This window comes from Chelonia mydas, chromosome 19 (assembly GCF_015237465.2).
Source record: "Chelonia mydas isolate rCheMyd1 chromosome 19, rCheMyd1.pri.v2, whole genome shotgun sequence".
NCBI classification, from domain to species: Eukaryota; Metazoa; Chordata; order Testudines; family Cheloniidae; genus Chelonia; species Chelonia mydas.
In genome coordinates this window covers 3,419,176-3,438,590 of record NC_051259.2, presented here as the reverse complement: position 1 = coordinate 3,438,590, position 19,415 = coordinate 3,419,176, and the positions used below count along the sequence as shown (strand labels likewise).

The window sequence follows — 19,415 nt, the reverse complement described above, 5'->3', positions numbered from 1 at the left end:
AGGCATGGTGCTGAGTACATGACACCCTCTACATCAGTTCTACCCTCAAGTTGTGACCTTGATTCTCCTCTAGTCCAAAGTCAATATGCTACCACTGCAGCACCACTCCAGTACCCAGTGCCATATACTCACTTCCCACTGGTAGCTCTCAAGATGCTCTTTCGTACAGCTCTGTCTCCACACACGTGAACTAAATGCAGGTGAAGGCTGGAACATCTGTTGCAACAATGTATATTGCCTTCCGTCAGTTCTACCCAGTGAGGTAAAAGCAGGCCCCTGGTGTTCTAACCCTCATGCAACAGGATCAGGATGAAAATATCATGCACAGTACGATAGCCAGCTGTTGACGAGTATTAAAGGAGTACTTTGTGGGATGTGTTTTTTATCTCCAAACTTTATTAATATGTATAATAATTCATGATCTAGCATGTCAGTGATACAGACAACAGCCAGCAGGCCCTAGAATAGAAGCAAACATGAAAGCAGTCATGCCCTTCGAGGAGCAAGGTATTTCTCTTCACAAAGAGGCTGGAGTCCTCCTGGCCGGGATGCAGATGGCAAGAAATCTGTTGCAGGTTTTCTTCTCTGCTGCCAGGACAAGATTTAGTCACCTTCTTGCATTTTGAATGCTGCCTCTTTAAAAACTGATTCTTAAAGAAAATCGCCCATTTTAGCTCATCTTTTCCATCCTTTCAGGGTCAAAACTCAGGCTACAGGTGTTTCATTATTACAGCAATGGGGCTTCCCTGCTCTCTACAGGACCTGACCCTGCAGTCCCCACTGACTCAGTTATTATTAGTTGAAATTGTGGTAGCCCCTAGAGGTCCCAGTCAAGAACTGGGGCCTTGTTGTGTTAGGTGCCGAAGAGCTATCTAACAAGAAGGCGGAGCTTACAGTCTAAATATGCATCAAGATTGCAAGGTCAGCATCAGAGCTTTGAATGCTACAACCCCTTCTCCCACGAGCAAGCCTTAGTCACGTGCCTAGTCTCGTTGACTTTCCTGGAACGACACACGAAAGGGCTATGGGACCGTATCCTCGCTTCCGCTTACTGGAAGATATGAAGAAACATGGTGCAAAATGGAAGTTATTGCAGGTATCAACAGCAGCTTTGTGAAGGTGCAGTGAGCATGGAATATAATCTAATAATAATAATACATAGTTAATTTTCATCTATCTGTCCATCTCAGAGCACTCTGTTAAGTTAAGTACCATAACTCCCATTTTGCAGATGGGGAAACTGAGGCACAGAGAGGTGAAGTGACATGCCCAATGTCACCCAGCAGGTCAGTGGCAGGGGTGGGAACAGAATCCAGGTCTCTTGACTTCCTAGGCCTCTGCTCTTGCCACTAAACCACACTGCCTCCCCTAGTACAGTACAATAAATAGAATAATAAGAATATGGAGCAAATTCACTTTTAAGAAAATATACCAAATAAACACAACGGTCTCTTTTTAATCTCTCTCATATTTCTTATACTCTGTATGTGCATTTCTCATTGGAAAAATGGATTAGAAAAGTTACTCTCTTTGCTTTACAACAATAAATTAATAGAACATAAACAGCACGGCTGTGAGAGAGGTTATTACTAGGGGATTTTTCTGATTTGGCACCTAGTTTTTAAATATATACTGTAGGTAGATAGGGGTGTGTGGGGTGTGTGTGTGTGTAAGTGTAATAAAAAAATCTAAATCAATATATTGTAATACTGAATCTGAAAAAAATATTAGAGTTAAATGAAACTTGACCCTATTTTAAAGCATTTTGAGGTCAGTTCTTAGTAGTATGAGTCTCTCTCTTCGACCCCAATTCACTAGCCCATCTCAAGTCAGCAAAGCAGTTAAGCTCATGCGTAACTAGACGTCATTGGGAATTAAGCCTTTAAGTCAAGACTGGACATCTTTCTAAAAGGCACACTCTAGCTCAAACAGAAGTTCCGGGCTTATTGCAGGAATCCCTGGATGAAATTATCTGGCCGTGCTGTGAAGGAGGTCAGATGGCCTTTACAGTCTGAGCACGTGCTTAAAGTAAGCATGGGCTTACGTGTGTTGCCAAATAGGGAGGAACTCAAGCATGGGTTGAAATGCTTTGCTGCACTAAGGGCCTTTGTCACCAGATGGACTTTTACACTCAGAGCACATCACACATTGCTGCAGATTACAATCCCCAAGCATATGCAACCCATCGATTCCTACAGAGCTTGCTGGACACGCACAATCTGTTTCTTACAAGGCATTGGCTGTCAACGCAAGACACACACAATAGTCGGGAGCTCATTCCCGTCGCAGCAGCAAATGTGTGGGAGTAGCATACACCACTTGCAATTATATGTTCCAGCAACAGAACAGCCTGATCTGGCATCTCAACTCCCCAGGGCAGGCCCTACGATCTAAGCTAGAGAAGGGAAAATCCAGCAGAGGGTTAGCGTTTCCATGAGCTTCGTGGTCCAAGGTTTGATTTGGGCTCTTTGAAACACCTTTCCCCCTTTATTTTAAATGTTGTTTTTCATGGGAGATGTAGTAGATGGTACAGAGATGGGGTAAAAAGTTCCCTAAGAAACTGGCAGCCTGTGCAATGCAAACAATAACCTGACTGCACAGCACCTTTGACACCTGCAATTCATCAGGTCAGACTAGAACTGGATGATTACAATGGTCCCTTCTGGCCATTAAATCTGTGAATAAAGATTCTCTTTTTCCAGCAGTTCTTATCGCGGCTTCTAGAACAACCAGAGGAGGGAAAACTCTGAAGGCCAAAACCCAAATGAAACCTTCAACCTAAAAGCTTTGAATTCAGATCTCAGTGCAGAAGTCATGGTTTTCCAGTGGATTCTAACAATGGCCCGTGGAGTTCTCCCATCTCTGATTTTAATGGCAATTTTCATGTCTAGATTCACACTCCAAGCTAAAGACGTACTTGGGGGACAATTCCAAACCTTCCTAATGTTGCAGAGCCATGGTGAATAGGATTCCTTATTTAAAATGTTAACTCAAAGAATTAGAGGGAGAGTTTCAAAGATCAGTATCAGATCATGAGCCTCAGCAAAGCTGGATTGTGAAGAGAATTGTGCCCCATTCAGAGCTGTAGTAACCAACAGACCCAACAGGCTGGGTCTAGAGAACACTCTTTGGAAGAGGCAGGCAGGGTGAGCATGGGCATGGGGAAGCCACAGCGGTAGCAGCAGCCGGGGAGCTGTCTGCAGAGGGGACCCTGACGAACGGCTATCCAGCCAATGCAGAGAGCGGCTGAAGCTGTGCTGGCCGGTCAAGAGCGGGAGCAGTCACACATAGCGAAGCGGGGGGGAAGAGGTGGTTGCAGGGCGAGGAGGAGAAAGAGATTAGAGGAGGCATTGCAGAGCCAGTTGGGGAGACCCAGGCCTTTGAGAGGAGCCAGGCTATGACACTGCTGATGAGCTGTTCACTTTCGAAGCACAGTGGGACTAAATGGTTATGGATTTAGGGTGAAATTTGAGAGCCTCTGGGCACCCAGTGGACCTCTGAGTAGGCAGCTCAGCTGTGATGGACAGAGAGAGAGATAAGGAGGTGGGATGGATGCTGAGAGAGGTCAGTAGATTGACAGTAGCAGACCGTCCTTAGGGGTATTGTTATGATGGAACGTTCCACCCAGAAATAACCCTCTTGCTAACTAATCAGATAGTAGCTTGCTGACTGGCCTGTGCCAATTCACTAGTGACCCCAGGTCTCAGGTGAGATCTCCAGTGAGACTGGGGTCCTGGGAACATTGGTGAATCCTGGCTGCTAATCAGCTGGCGAAGGGTTAATTGTTTGTGCTAAAGGAATATGCAGCATGGTGGGGCGAGGAGGGGTCGGGTCGAGAAAGGGTTAATCAGGTTCATTTCAAATAGCACCAGCCCCTCCGTTCCCTGACTTCTCAGCCACTAGCTGGGGCACATTTTGGACTTTTCACTTGTGCTCTCAGCGAGAGCCATGCATGGAAATGGACGGGAACATGCTTCTAGCTACGTTGTTCCCGCTCATAAATACCACGTGGCATTCGTCAGGTCGGGTGTCCTCACGCTTCACTAAATCCCTGGGTGCACAAAGCAAGAGCATCTCATGCCCGCCTTCCGTGCAGAACCTGGGAGCTGACTGCAAAGCTCGGTGGGGCCCAATCCTGGATGCTGTGCTCAGACGAAACAACTGGTTAGAGCCGGGTAAGGGTTGGGCGGGTGGGGGTGGGCAGATCTAACTGTGACAGATGGGGGATGAGCCTCTTTCACAGGCCAGCGTGAGTAGGTGCTTTGGGGCACACCACGCCCTGCTGGATGTACCGGAGGAGCTCTTTGCGGTTGTCCAGGATGGTGTCGAAGCTCTCCTGCAGCCGGTTCTGCTGGTCCACCACTTTCTGCTGGAGGCCGCGGATCCAACGCAGCAGGGCCAGGCGCCGATACATCACCAGGTGGATGTGGTGTTTCTCTTTCTCCCGCTCCTTGTATCTCATCTTGTCCTGGAGGTTCTGGAAGGCCTCGGCCAGCACCGGGAAGACCGTGTCCGAGTTGGAGGAGTTTTCGGAATCAGCATCGGGCACCTGAAGCGCTGGCTGGTTCCTCGGGTCTTTGGTGGCGGCAGCAGGTGCCTCCCAGGCATTGCCAGTGCTACTGTCGGGGCTGTCGATGCTGAGGGAGCTGCTGGCATAGCCATTGTCCTCTAAGGGGGAGCCAGCCCATTTGCCACACTCTTTGGCCATGTCCTCAGTAGCCGCTTTCTCCTTCTCGGCGCCACTGAGCTCGGCTCCCTTGTGGGGACTGCGCACGTCCTCCTCAGAGAGTCCCAGCATGTCTGACTTCAGCCCTCGGGGAGCATCCCTAAGCCTGCCCTGAGCTGTCTGTCTCTGCACTAAGAACACCAGATTATCGGCTGTGTTTTCTATCTGGCCGGAGCCCCCCTCCATCCGGGTCCCAATCACCACCTGGCTCCAGTTCTCGTTGCTGTCGTACCCTTCCGCCACAAAGTTGAAATTCTTGTCCTGCCTGAGCTCCCGTTCAGCGAGGAAGGCCGTGCCCAGCGTGGGGTCCCGCTTGCCCTCATGGAACGGAGCGTTCAGGGGGACGTCTGGCTGGCACACTGCAAACATCATTCCACCCTCCCAGCTGGGAAGAGAGAGAGAGAACTGATGTGAAGGAAGGATCTTGGTCTGAGTTCCCAGGGACAGCCTGGCCTCCCAGCTTTACCGTTCCCCAGCTTCTAATTCTCCTGAGCTCAAAGGACCTGATTCTGCTCTGCTTTGTCACTGCAGTAACCCCACTGACTTCAGGACAATTACTCCAGATTCATACCAGCATGATTAAGAGGAGAAGTAGGCCCAGGGGACTGATGTAAGCACAAACCAGGGAGGAAAGAGAGGAGCATCTGGTCTGGTCTTGAATGGGATGGTACCCTAAGGTGGAAACAGGTTGATATGGCCTGAGATGTAATGTCTGGCTTCTAGCCTGAAGTCTGGGGGCTTGTGGGATTTTGGTTGGGCCCCTGGTAGCATTAGGGGACAAATGTAAACTTCAGATCTGTTCCCAGGGACAGCCTGGCCTGATTCTGCTCTGCTTTGTCACTGCAGTAACCCCACTGACTTCAGGATAGTTACTCCAGATTCATACCAGCATGATTAAGAGGAGAAGTAGGCCCAGGGGACTGATGTAAGCACAAACCAGGGAGAAAAGAGAGGAGCATCTGGTCTGGTCTTGAATGGGATGGTACCCTAAGGTGGAAACAGGTTGATATGGCCTAAGATGTAATGTTTGGCTTCTAGCCTGAAGTCTGGGGGCTTGTGGGATTTTGGTTGGGCCCCTGGTAGCATTAGGGGACAAATGTAAACTTCAGATCTGGGTCCTAAACTGTAGAAGCTCGGCTCCCAGGTTTTAGGTCTGGCCAATTTCTGGAATGGGAATAGAATGATAAGCCCTAGCAATGTATAGGGTATTGTAGCACAGTAACACAGGACACAGTCCTTCCCATGGACTTTGATGAGAACAGGATCGGGCCCCTAGTTTGGCCTGGCAAGGTCTGTTTGATTAAGATCTGGTAAAGTGAGATATGATAGTGGTGTGATGCCTTGTCTCAGTGCATCAACATTTGGCTCCGGTACATGCTGAACTCACACTCTGGCCCAGCAAATATTAGAATAAAAGATCCCCAAAGTGTTTAAAACCTTCCTGACCTATTTCTTACGGTGGTGTCATGGGATGCAGTGGAGCTGGCCATTTCTGACTCCTGCTCCCCTGTCTAAGTTGATGAGGGGAAGTCTGGTTTATATAGGAAGGTTGGAACAGAGCCAGGCAGAACAAAAACCTTAATTTCTTGTCAGGAACCCTCAGTGGTCTGGCCACCTTGGGCCCAATCCTCAACTAGTGTATGTTAACACTGCCCCGTTGGCTCTGGCGATTGACACTCACTGAGGATCCAGCCCCACTGTTAGCAGAGCGGGGGAACTGGTTCGGTGAAATGAGAACCGATGCAAAACTTTGCCCAAGCTCCATTCAGATCCTGCATCCCGAACTGTTTGAAAATGATTGTGGCATAAGAGGTTTTTTTTCCCCTTTTCCTTTTGCATTTTTGCGGCCTTCCCCTAGAGAGCAACTCCTTTCAAGGAGTTTCTAGGCTACTTTAGTAAACCCAGGAAATCCTCAATACTTTGTCATCCGATCCCAGGGTCAGATTTCAACTGGTATCAATCCAAGTAACTCCACTGAAGTCAGTGAGAACACCACCAACGCTTTCCTTAGCTTCCTGTACTAAACTGAAATGTAGAATTACTATGGGCTGTTGCCCAGCTGTCATGTTCCACCCCAGAGGTGGCTGCTTGTAAGTAATAAATGAAGTGAATTCTGTGCATGTAACAGTTTGTGAGGGACTTTGGAAGGATTCGATGCTATAGAAATCTTGAGATGTGATATTAGGTTTTCATATTATTAAATCAGTCAGTGGTTTAATCCTGTTTGCCCTAACAAGGGGCTTTATTGAATCATTCCCCAGCTGACTGTGCCTCCCCCCCACTCCCACCCCGTGACTGAGTGGTGGATTCTGGTTCCTTCTCTGCTAAATGAAAGTGCTGAAAGGACAGCGACACTTTAAATGACTTGTGTGATTCCGCCAAGCAAAGGGACATGTCTGATCTGATATGTAGCAACATCCTGTCTAGATTAATCTCCCTAAATAGGCATCTTCTAAGACTATACTTCTCCTGCACCAATCAGAAGCAGGAGATAAGTCTTTTAAATAACTGTCTGATACAGGAGAAAAGTGCTGGAAACATAAAACAGTTTACAAATACATCCCTGCTACCATCTGTAAGTGAGAACTACAGATGCTTCTACATAATCATGGGATTAAAATCACTTTCCTTTAAAGACTTTCTTTAAAATGTGTTCAGCTTCCCAGATGCAATTCCATAGGACCCCATTAGATTATTTTAATAAGGTCTCTGCTGATTTCGATTGGTCTGTTTGATTTTAAATAATGGGCCAATAGCCCTCCCAAAACCAGTAGCCCCAATAGACCTGTTCCCTCATTACAAAACCAAGTTGCAAACTGGAACTAGTAAAAAAAAAATTCATTAAAACTGTGACTCGGGCTCTGAGAAGAGATGGATCCAATCTTCCAGCTTTATCACCGTGCGAAAGAAATTCACCGCAGGAAAACCCAGGGGACCGCGATCACAGTTTTAAAGGAAGACAGAGCGTGGCAGACCTTTCTTTTCATTAAAAACTTGGTGAATGAGCAAAGGAAGAACTAATCCTGGGTAAGAAATAACTGGGCAGGCTTTGCCCACTTAGTCCTGCCCTGGTCAGTATCACTGGTATTTAGTAGGCCTCACAAATATGGCATCTTTTGTTTGTCTTTGTCATGTCTCAGTGAGGGAATGACAGATCTAAATGTCTGGGTATTTAGAGACAGGATAATAGTCCCCCTAGCAGATCATAGGTAGGGGCTAAAAGCCACACGTTTCCCTTCAAATAAAATGAGCATTTCCACCCCACCGCCCCGCCAACAAAGAAAATTGTTTTCCCGTCTGCAATAGTCCAGCATTTAAAGCTCTACTCTGGGATGCAGGAGACCTGGGTTCGGACTTTCTAGGTGACGTTGGGCAAGTCACTTCAGGTGTGTCTATGGGGGATACAAGCCCTGCAGCTTCGCCGCAGCTGGCCCAGGTCAGCTGGCTCAGGCTAAGGGGCTAAAAATTTTGTGTAGGCAGTCGGGCTGGGGCTGAGGCTGTAGGACCCCGCGTGGTTGAGGGTCCCAGAGCCCAGCTCCAGCCCCAGCCCAAACTTTGTGCGGCAATTTTTCAGCCCTGGAGCCTGTCTCTCAAGCCCAAGTCAGCTGACCCAGGCCAGCTGCGGCCGTGCTGCAGAGCTTGTCTCCCCGTGTAGACGTACCCGTCGTCTGGCCGGGCCTCAGTTCCCGTCTGTAAACTGGGGATCGTTGAACTTCCTTCCCTCCCAGGGATGTGGTGAGGGTACATACGACAGCAGGGGCCCAACAGGCCTGAATCTCGTCTACTGTCCCCCAGCGTGGTCACTGACACCCGTGCAAAGCAAGGGCCAAATGTATCCTCTGAGGTAAGGGAGTGGAGAGCTCTGACTGGGAAGCACCTGCTCTGCACCCATGGAAAGGTCGACTCGAGGGAGAGGGAAGAGGGTATCACATCCTACATCCTACCGCAGTTACTGCAGGTTTGGACCCTCGCTGCACGATAGTCCTGATCCCTTTCCCATTCACGCTGGTGTAAATCAGAATTAGCACCGTGTAAGACAAAAGAGCGACACTGGTGTAAGACTGATTCAGGGAGAAGAGAATCAGGCCCATTTGATGGGCTACCAGGAAGGGGTCACGCACTCACCTGCCCTGCCTGTTTAATTTTTGATTCCGACGTGGTTGCTATGGCAAGGTTTCCATGGCAAGCAGAGACGTGTGTGTGTGTGTATACGCACACCGCATCGGAGAGCACAATGTGCTGTGCTGGTAGCATGTGATGGATAGTGCCCAGAGGCGCAGAAGAGAGCTGTGCTGAATGATCCTGCCACAGAGATGGAGGGGGAGTCAGAGACAGAGGGATCCCAAGGCCCCATGCCTTGTGGAATGTCTGCAGGGGATCCACGTCCTTCCCCTTCCCTCCCTCAGCTTGAAAAAAGCAATTGCTGGTTCCTTCTCCCCAAATCACACTGCTCCCTGGACTGGCCAGCTCTGTGAGCAGCTTAGCGAAAAGGCAAGGGAAAGAGATACCCGGAGAGGAGGAAGGGAACAGGCTTTTAATGTGCATGATAATCTATGCGGAGGGAGGGAGGGGGCAGCTGAACAGATGTGATCAGGGATTATGAGACTGCTGGATTCAATGCCCCAGCACACCCCCACATGGCTATAGAGTTAGCCTGGATACCCAGCCATGGCAGAGTGCCCTGTACAATCTGACAGCATCAGAGCACGCCCAGCCCTTGGCTATTCATAGGGGTTGGGGGGGAATGGTTGTGCTCTGTGTGTGTGTCGTAAGGTGTTGCCTGTCTCAGCCCTAAAATGGACCTGAGCAAAACCCTTCCCCGTGCAGTACGGCCCCTGTGAATGAAATCAGAGAGTCAGTCAGCACACACACACGCCCACCCAGAGATCACGAACCGGGGCATTGGCGCCATCCGCGTGGGGGGCAGGATGAGGAGGTGCTGTTGCTTTTAGATCCCTTTTAAAGCTGCTAATGACGATGAGAGAAATAAACAGCCCCCCTCGAAGGGATCCACATGTGGCAACAGGCATAAGCTGTCCACCCTGATCCCGGCACCCAGGGGAAGCAGGTGGCTTCAGCCCTTGGCACCAGCCTGTCTCCTGCATCATTCCAAATACCCCCAGACCCCCAGCCTACAGCTGACACTCACCGATGGAGCCTTGGGAAAGTGAAAGGGGATTTTCAGGCTGCTGCTCCTGCTGCTGCTCCTGCTGCTCAGCTGGAGAGAACGGAAATAGACCCCTCCACGGCAGCAGGAAAGCGTCATGCACTGCACACTTCCGACAGCAATGAGCGCTGCCGGCAGCACTGTGTCACAGGCTGATCAGCAGCCAGGCGAGAAATGCAAAGGCACCACCAGGAGCCACCTTAACACAAACCCCAGTGCCATCCGGGGGGGGGGGGTTGTATGTCCCTTCAGAGATGACACCAAATTCCCTGCCGAGGATAAAAATCCTCCAAGGGAGGAGCCATTAAAGAAAGGCAGAGGCACTCACACAGGGACGAGAAGCCCGTATTATGCCACGCTGGGTTTGACTGGTCTAAGCACCAGCTTTAAACTGTCTACAGTCTGAGGCGCCATAGGTTCAAATCCCCGCAGAGGCAGCTGTTGGGGGCCCCACTGGAGACCCGTGCAAGGGCCCTGACTTTCAGAGGGCAGGTGCTTTATGAAAATCTGGCCTCTTTCAGGTGGCTCCAGTTAGAGACCAGAAATCACTAAGCCGCAGACAGGCCAACAGATTGCTGAGACTGTGGTGCCCTGAGGGCAGGGACTGTCCCTTTGTTCTGTCTGTACAGCGCCTAGCACCATGGGGCCTTGGACTCTAGGACTGTGGTGCTATCACGATGCAGATAATAACAATGATGGTAATAAATTCCCACTGTCGGTCTCCCTAGCACCTTCGCAGAAAGTGAACCCCAAAGGCATGTGCAGCCACAGGCCAGTGAATTGGGTGAAAACACTGAAGAACATTCACTGCACCTCGTCTGCTCGTCTCTAACTGCTTTTCATGAGCTAAAAGCTTGAGCGGGGCCCATCCTCCCTCTGTCCCCACTGCCCTTTCAGCTGGCTTTGAATGACCCTGTCTTTTGCAGGAAACCCTCTGTAGCCCTTTCTTTCCATCCTGGGGCTGGGGAGCGGGGATAAACAGTCTCTGTTGAAGGTGGCTACTCATTCTGCCCCTTGTTTCACTGAGGCCTCCATGCCGCTCCAAGGAGAGGACAGCAGCTCTGCTCCTTTGTATCATTCTGCGCAGTTGGACAACATGTTGGTTACCATTCCAGCTGCTCTGGCGCTCAGATACCATGGTGATGGGCGCCGTGCAGGAACCTGTAAAGAAAAGAACGGTTCTGGTTGTACCTTGTTCTGTGGGCAGGGGTAATTTCCAAACGCGAGGCACTGCACTGAGATGCTCCAGTGGAACCCTGGGCAGCTGCGAGACTGCCGGGAAGAGACTGCTGCAGATGGTGCCAATGAGGCTGGACCTGAGCTACAGGCCTTCTCCCAGGAATTGCCTCCATCCGTGAGGGTGTGAGGTGCTGTGGCCGCATCACAAGCTCAAGGCTTCCCCCCTGGGAACGGAGACAACTGTGGTGCAACCAGCTTCTAAGGCATGGATGTTGCTGGCAAAGGGACACCGTGGGGTCAAATCCCAAACACAGTGCATAGCCCCAGAGTGGGCGGATGGTCCCCCCCCACAAGGACAAGGATAGGATTCCTGGGTTACACTTGGCAACACTTAGTGTGCTGTGCTGATAATGTCTCCTTAGGTTTGTATGTGCATGTGTGGTGCCTGCTTGTGTGTTTGGGGGGGGGGGGGTGTATGTGTGTGAGATGATAAATCTCACACAGCAACACACTGAAGAGCAGACCTCAGAAACCACACTCCACACTCCACACACACCCCTGCCCAAGGGTTTCCCAGACTCCCCCACATTGCCCGTTTCTCAGCCTATCACCCACCCTGCGGCCAACGGGGAAGGGGGGCGATGAAAGCCGCTCTCTCAATAGTCCTCTTATTGGGCTGTGCAGGACTCGGGTGTCCTGAAACTTTAAAAAATAAAAGAACTAGCGCATCAAACAACTGCAGTGAATGCGACGCCTGGAGGGGAGAGGGTCACATGAAGCACCACGAACGCTTTGGGGATAAAGGGCCGTTGTCAGCACCCGGTGCGTGTTCAAGAAGGGCTCTGAACGGCTTGGAAGAATCCAGCATGTTAAGCAAGAAACACGAGATTTGGTGGCTGGAGAGACTTTTTGGCCGGGGGGCTGGGAAGGTGTCGTGCCTCACAGGAACACAAGGGGGGCTTGTGCTAGATCCCGCTGTGCACCACCCCTTCCCACTTAGCCCTCTGCCTGCTTGTCAGTTTAGAGTCGGGACTGTCTTCTTCTTCTGTGTCTGTGATGCAACTAGTCCTGCTCGGGGACTGGGGCTTGCAGGTGCCCCTGCAACGCCGTAACAACAAGCTTTTCACGACAGGGACGGTCTCTGAGTCTACGTTTGTACAGCACCCAGCACCATCGGCTTCGCAGGGGTCTCTAGACATGACTGGAGTACAAATCATAGGAGAAAACAGCATGGCCAACCCCAAGCGCCCAAGAGTCATGAGTCAGGCCCCCCAAAATAATGAGATTTAACAAATAACCAGGGCTGGGGTCGGTTTATTGGCCTTCTGGTCTTAGCATATATAGGGGTGTAAACAAATGGCCTCTTCCTGGGCACCCCCTTGTGGCCTCAGGGCAGCCCTGCAAGTGGCCTCACCTCAGGGTGCCTCTTGAGGGCACAGGAAGTCCAATACAAGCATGTCCTCAAATCAATCCTAGTTTATTAACCAAAACGCAGTGCAAGAGTCCCAAGGCACAACGTCGTCCACGTCAGGCCCATGCGCTGAATCTGTAAAAACATGGCTCTGTTCTCACTGCCCTGGTGTCTTCTGCCAGCCCTGGACTCTCCCAGCCATCCTCTGTCCCTCCACCAGGACAGCCACCCCAGCCCTAACCCCGCTCTTCCCAGTGGGACCCTCAGAGCCTCTCCGCTGGGAACCTCTCCTGTTTCCTCTGGGATGCCCAGGAGACGCCCCTCAGCTGCTCCCCTCCTCGTCCTCGGGCCCTGCAACTTACAGCCAGCAGGTTCCTTCTGCTGCTCCTTCCGACTTTCAGCAGCGCCCCAGCCCTGGCTCTCCAGCCTGGGGACCCCAGCCAGAGGCTGCTACACTCCTGCTTTCCAGCCCTCCCCAGGAACTGCTCTTCCTTACAGAGCCAGTCTGCTCTCAAGTCACTCTCAGGCCTCGGACAGCTTCCCAGATGCTGCCCTGCCCTCTTCATTGGCCCAGCAGGGAGCCTGGCCTGGACCCGGAGAGCTGAGTCCAATTTCCTTTAGTGGGCCAGCTACCCTGCCACAAGGGATCATGTCTTCAAATTTTTCTCTGCAACCAAGCGGGCCAGAAACTTTCATTTTTTTAAAATGAAAATGGAAAGTCTCATCTAACCACCTGGCTTCAGGGGCTGGGGCTTCAAGAAACACACCAAATAACGCAAGTTGCATGATAAAACAGCAAGAGCTGGCAACAGGGCATAAATCATTGTTAAAGAAATAGGTTCTTCTCCTCTGAACATTACCTCCACTTAACAGCCCACAGGCCATCATCTGCCTGTTCCTCACTGCCGCCGACAGCACACAGAGCATTGCACGGCTATGCAGACAGCGTGACCCTTTACCTTCTCCAGCCACCCTCCACGTCACTAGCCGCTGTTCCACACAGGGGGTTGTCAGTCACTTTTCATGAGGGGGCAGGAATACGACATCATGCAAACCATAGCATAACAAGCTAACAGAGTTTGCCTGAAATGCCCCACCCAGATACCAAGTGTCAGTCCTGCTGGGAGAAAGCTGAGTGGGTTCTGCTGGTTCCTTGAATGAAGCAATTCATTGTCTGCACTGGTATAAGGCACCAGGAGGGCCTACCTGTGGAGTGAGGATCTAGGGTGTGGGCAGAGCAGTCCCAAGGGAGGAGCCCTAAGAGCAGCCCAGTCTGGGTGAGAAAGTTTGAATCTTATGTTATCTTATGATTCTTTGTTAATGAACTGACCCACAAGATAGGGTGAGTTTGCATGTGGTCAGTGGGTTATGTTTCTAAAGCAGGAAAGACACCTGCTGCTCACGCACATATTAGCTCTTCCCACTCCATAAAGTGTCCAGGGCAGGTCAATCTGAATGTTCCCAGGCCTGGTTAGAACATGCTCCACTTTGAATTGATTTAAGTCTCTCCCATCCCGAAACCACCCCCAACATTTTGCTCTTTTCCTTTCAAGGACACTGGCGATTTTGCAAGCCTAGATTTATTGATTGATTTACAAAGTGAACCATGGGGAAAGTTTGCAGCCGTTTCACCTTTTCAAACTGTAGTGTCAGATTAGAACTTGTGCTTTCCCCACATAAACCATGGGATTATTGTATTCCTAATTCAGACCAAGGTAGCACTGGCCATTTACCGTTAAAAAGATCCTGCTCTCTCAAAAAATTTATCACTGAAACCCATCCACCCACCCAGATTTAACAAACCCATCCATTTGCAGCTGGTGGGTAACTCCGCTGTACCAAGCTTCCTTGGTTAGAATTGAGCCCTGTGGCAGAATGAATTTCATGTATATTGTCGGTAAAAGATGAGGCTCGAAAGCGAGGTCCTATTTCTCCACACAGCAGCCTGCCCTGCACAACCCTAAGTAAGTGAATCAAGGCCTCTCCCCTCCTAAGGGGACACATCTCCATGGCCCATTATTGGCTATATCACTCAGAGCTCAGAGTCCCTACCACGCCCGGTATTGTACATACAATTCGTGAGAGAGAGATTCCCTGCCACACACAGCTGACAGTCCGGATGGATGTGGAAGGGGGAATCAGAGGTGAAGTGACTGCCCAGGGTCACACAGCCGGTCAGTGGATGAGCTGGGAACAGAACTCAGGTACCCTGACACCTGCTCCAGCACTGCATCCACTAGACCACACTGCCGCCTCACAGATGGGAAACTGAGGCAAAGGGACATCAAGTGACCTGCCCAGAGTCACCCCAGGAGTCTGTGGCAGAGCCAGGAACTGAATCTCCTGAGTCCCTGCCCAGTGCCTTATCCACAAGCTGTTTTCTTATTCCACAGCCTCTCTGCTGAGCCTGCCAGCCAGAGACAGTTACAGTGCTGGTTTCTGGGATGCAACCACCTCCCCTGCTAGGAAACAGGCTGAGAACCCACCATGACTGAAATCCATAGACAGCCCTATCGCCGCCCCGGCTGTTCAGAGGCCGGCCGCCGTATGGAGAGATGCTGCCTATCCAGCCACAAACACGGCTCGCAGCAGAATGCGGCAAGATGCACGGAATTCCTTTGTGCATCTGCTACAAAGCCAAATCTTTGGCTTTTCAGATCAATGTCCCTCTCGTGTATTGATGTTGGATCCGGGGCTGCCATTGCTCCAGAATTTCACCCTCCGGGAGGAGGGTAGAATCTAGACCTGCACTCCAGATCTTGCGGAGGTAGCCTTCTCTTTTCAGCAAGAGAAAGATCATAGAGGAAACCAAGTTCATGGCAAGGAAGCAGGAAAAGGGGGAGGCTCTAGGGCAGGGGGGATGCAACATACTGATCTTCTAAGAGGAAGGAAGAAAATTGGGCTGGGGGGGGGATTTAGTGCTGAATTTTAGACTTGCTTTCCCCTCCCCCTCCAAACCCTGCTTCAGAAGCAAATTAAAAACTATCCCTACAGGAAATTGAAAATCATTTAAAAGACTCTGAGCAGAAAATCTAATGAGCTGGATTTTCAGAGCTAGATTTTCTGGAGGAGATAACACAATGCACTCTGGGGTTCGACCGAGGAGGGTAAGGAGACTGAGTGAACTGTTGAGACATATTCTAGGAATGACTCGACATAGGTCTGCTGGCTAAAGCAAAGGACTGAGAGGCAGGACTCCTGGGTTCTTTTCCTGACCCTGCCTTTCGCTTTTTATACCAAGGTATTGCTGTGGCACCTCTGACCTCAATACAGGCCCAAATTTTCAAGAGTGCCCTCTAATTCTGAAAAAAGAAAAGGAGTACTTGTGGCACCTTAGAGACTAACCAAGATTAAGTGAGCTGTAGCTCACGAAAGTTTATGCTCAAATAAATTTGTTAGTCTCTAAGGTGCCACAAGTACTTCTTTTCTTTTTGCGAATACAGACTAACACGGCTGCTACTCTGAAACCTCTGATTCTGAGTGTCTCAGCTGTCACGTGCCCTCCTTGAGACGCCAACAGCCTGATTCCCAGGGGCGCTGAGCACCCACCGCTCCACGAGGTGCAAAGCCCAGAGCACATTTGATTTCTTGTGAAAGCAGGGGAAGGATCTGAAAAATGGCGAGACACAACAGTGACACTGGAAAACTGGCCATTTTGGAACTCTGCCGATTCTCTTTATATCGATCCATTTTTCATCAAAAACTCCAATGCTGTGCAGAGCTGATCTTCTGGGGTTTGTTCATTGCCATGTTTATGAGCTTTTTACTAAAGACTGAACTCCTGTTAAGGCTGTGGCAGAAGCTTCAGTTTATCTATGCATCACTCCCAGCTCCGCCATCAGAGATGAGACAGACAAAGGGTGGGAGTGAAAACAGAAGGGAAGTGATTTGTCCCAGGGCAAACAGCGGGTCATTGGCAGAGCAAGGAGTAGAAGCCTCCAGATCTCACAGGTTTACAAGTGTGGTGGCAGATTATTAGAGAGAGAAGCCTTCCAGATCCCTGCTGCTGAGGATAAATCCAGATCCCGGCCGTCGCCACCACTACCCCTCTCCACACTTGACCCAGCATTCATGCAAATAGCCTGCCACCTGCTTCTCATATGCTGAGTTTGCCGTTAACCAATGCAACGTGCCACGCGCTTTGAACAAAATTGGTCCCAGCAGAAGCCCTCAGAAATCCACTCCAGTGCCCCCATGACGTAGGCTCCATGTCACGAGAGCCTGCTGCTGGTTCCTAACCTTTTCTGCTAGGAAGGCTGAATAAGGGAGTTCAAAGCCTCCCACATGCTGGATCAGTTAGGGGCAAATACGGCACGCACAAGGCAGGCAGCGCAGCGGCCTGTCCAACTGCCGGGTTCGGGGAAGGGACGCTCCTGCGCATGGCTCTGGCCAGCTTTGCAAATGGGGAATGTAGGAAACAAACAATGGACAATGGCCTGTTGGATTCGCCGTGCTGCTGCCAGGGAGGGGACTGGATGGCACTTGCTAGAGGCAGAGTTGATGTGGGAAGGAGCTGTGCAAGCTTCCTCTACCCAGCTCTGGGCATGCCCCTCCATCCCGACCTGCAGCACCCCCCGCTATTCCAGTCTTGCCTTCTCCACACACGGCTCTGGGCATGCCCCTCCATCCCGACCCGCAGCCCCCCCACTATTCCAGTCTTGCCTTCTCCACACACAGCTCTGTGCATGCCCCTCCATCCTGACCCGCAGCCCCCCCGCTATTCCAGTCTTGCCTTCTCCACACACAGCTCTGTGCATGCCCCTCCATCCCGACCCGCAGCCCCCCCGCTATTCCAGTCTTGCCTTCTCCACACACAGCTCTGTGCATGCCCCTCCATCCCGACCCGCAGCCCCCCCGCTATTCCAGTCTTGCCTTCTCCACACACAGCTTTGGGCATGCCCCTCCATCCCGACCCGCAGCCCCCCCCGCTATTCCAGTCTTGCCTTCTCCACACACAGCTCTGGGCATGCCCCTCCATCCCGACCCGCAGCCCCCCCGCTATTCCAGTCTTGCCTTCTCCACACACAGCTTTGGGCATGCCCCTCCATCCCGACCCGCAGCCCCCCCGCTATTCCAGTCTTGCCTTCTCCACACACAGCTCTGGGCATGCCCCTCCATCCCGACCCGCAGCCCCCCCGCTATTCCAGTCTTGCCTTCTCCACACACAGCTCTGCGCATGCCCCTCTATCCCAACCCACAGCTTTCCATGTCTGTCTTTGCTACTCATTCGCAGCTCTGGCAATAATTCCCTTCAATCCCAGCCTGCAGCTCCCTTTGCTAGGCCACTCCTGCACTCCCCCACCGCTCCGCTGACGCACCTGGGTCCTGACCTGCAGCATTCTCTGCTATTCCATGCCAGGGCCTCCTGCACAGCTCTGCCAATGCTCATGAATAATGATACCTGGAATACCTGTCCTCCAGGTATCTCAGACTCCTTCAGTGCCTGGCAGCTCTAGCACCGAGAGCAGGCGTGTTCAGAGCAGGCGTGTTCAGGTGTGACCGTGCTCCCCACCAGTGGGCATGTGGGGCAAATTTGGTGCAAACCCCACAGCATGGACCACTGTCCACAGCATCTGTCTATTCAGATGTAACCCCCGTGGTGAGCAGGCCCAGCAGGAGGGAGCTCTCTGCTCCCTCTGTTGGGTCTTTTATTTATTTTACAGGACACCTAGTCAGCTGGAACCAGCCCTTGCTGCCATTGGCACGTGGCAGAAGGGTTACATGTCTGAATGTCTGCAATAACAAGGCTCCCCAAGGGTCCCCATCGGGTGGTTCTGACACCCATTCAGCTGGGGGCCAGTTTGAATTCTGTCCGGCTGAGACAAAGCCAAAATGGCACCTGGAAAGCTGAAAAGCGTGCAAATTGCAAAGGGACATATTCTTCTTTCGCAGGCATGGGGGTGCCAGCTGAGAGCGGGGACGGGGGGACGGGACGGGGGGGAAACCAGGCTGTGGGAAGGCCGGGACACTGAGCCAGCATTCACATGCCACCATTCGCTGGTTCTTGCCCTGGTTCCAGTCACCTTCCGTTTTTTTTAAAAAGAGGCAGAGATTTCACTTAGGAACCGCGTGGGTCAGAGCTTTGCTGGCAGAGCCGGGCCTGTCCCACGATATTTTAAGAAGCACAAGAGATGTGACAAAGGGAAGCGAAGACAGAGAGAGAACTTGGGGTGAAGGGGGGAACAGTGAGCCATTTCCTCCCCACCCCCAGCTGCCAAAACCTGGATTCCTTCTCCAGCTGGCAGCAGCAGCCACCGGAAGGTGAAGCGGGAATGGGAAAGCAAGCGAGAGGCCTAACATTTTGGATGGGCCTGTGCATAGCCAATGAAGCCAGCTTGCATTGCTGTGCACATGAACCCAGGTCAGGGCACGCATGTGGGCTGGAATGTGCTGGTGCTTGAAGGAAATGAAACATGGTTCTTTGGGAGAGTTCCACATTCTTCTTTCTTCCTGTTTTCCTTCTGGCATTTTAATTCCCGCACGGGTTGCCACTCCCGCCCTCTCCCGCCCCCTTGCACTGAGGGCAAAGGCCTCTGCAAATGGCGTCCTGCCCTGCAACAAACCCCACCAGCTCTCAGCACCTCAGAGTATGAGACCCAGGGCAATTCTGAGTTGGGGGGGGGTATGGGAGCCCTTTTCTTCTCTGCTTCCCTTCGCTGGGGGTCTTAGAGTCACACACTTCCCCTGGTGCTAATGCTTGTGTAGCATGCAGCATGCCCCGCGACCGGATTACGAAATTCCCTCGCCTCACACAGCTCTGTCGATGCCCCTTAATCCAAACCCCCTGCTTCCCCCCACACCCACTATTCCAGTTGTCATACACACCTCTCCGCCAGTGCCCCCATTCAGCTCCAAGTATCAGTCCCAGCCTAGTTTCTCTCCATTGTGAAACATGAAGTTCCTGCTTGCAAAGGCCCTGGGCTTGTAACAAA

At 51.4% G+C, this 19,415-nt stretch overlaps 1 protein-coding gene across 1 annotated transcript; it reads right to left on the bottom strand.

Moving 5' to 3' along the window:
* Positions 1–798: 798 nt before the first annotated feature.
* On the bottom strand, positions 799–10,040 carry C19H1orf216 (chromosome 19 C1orf216 homolog). Its single transcript, XM_027823106.3, has 2 exons — positions 9,876–10,040; positions 799–5,111 (listed from the first exon to the last, which is right to left on the bottom strand). The coding sequence occupies exon 2, from the start codon at positions 5,096–5,098 to the stop codon at positions 4,238–4,240; it is 861 nt and encodes a 286-aa protein (XP_027678907.2). The 5' UTR covers positions 5,099–5,111; positions 9,876–10,040; the 3' UTR covers positions 799–4,237.
* Between the last annotated feature and the right edge of the window lie 9,375 nt (positions 10,041–19,415).

Excerpts from the sequence above, each read along its gene's own strand:
- C19H1orf216 (XM_027823106.3), bottom strand. The coding sequence starts at position 5,098 with ATGATGTTTGCAGTGTGCCAGCCAGACGTCCCCCTGAACGCTCCGTTC.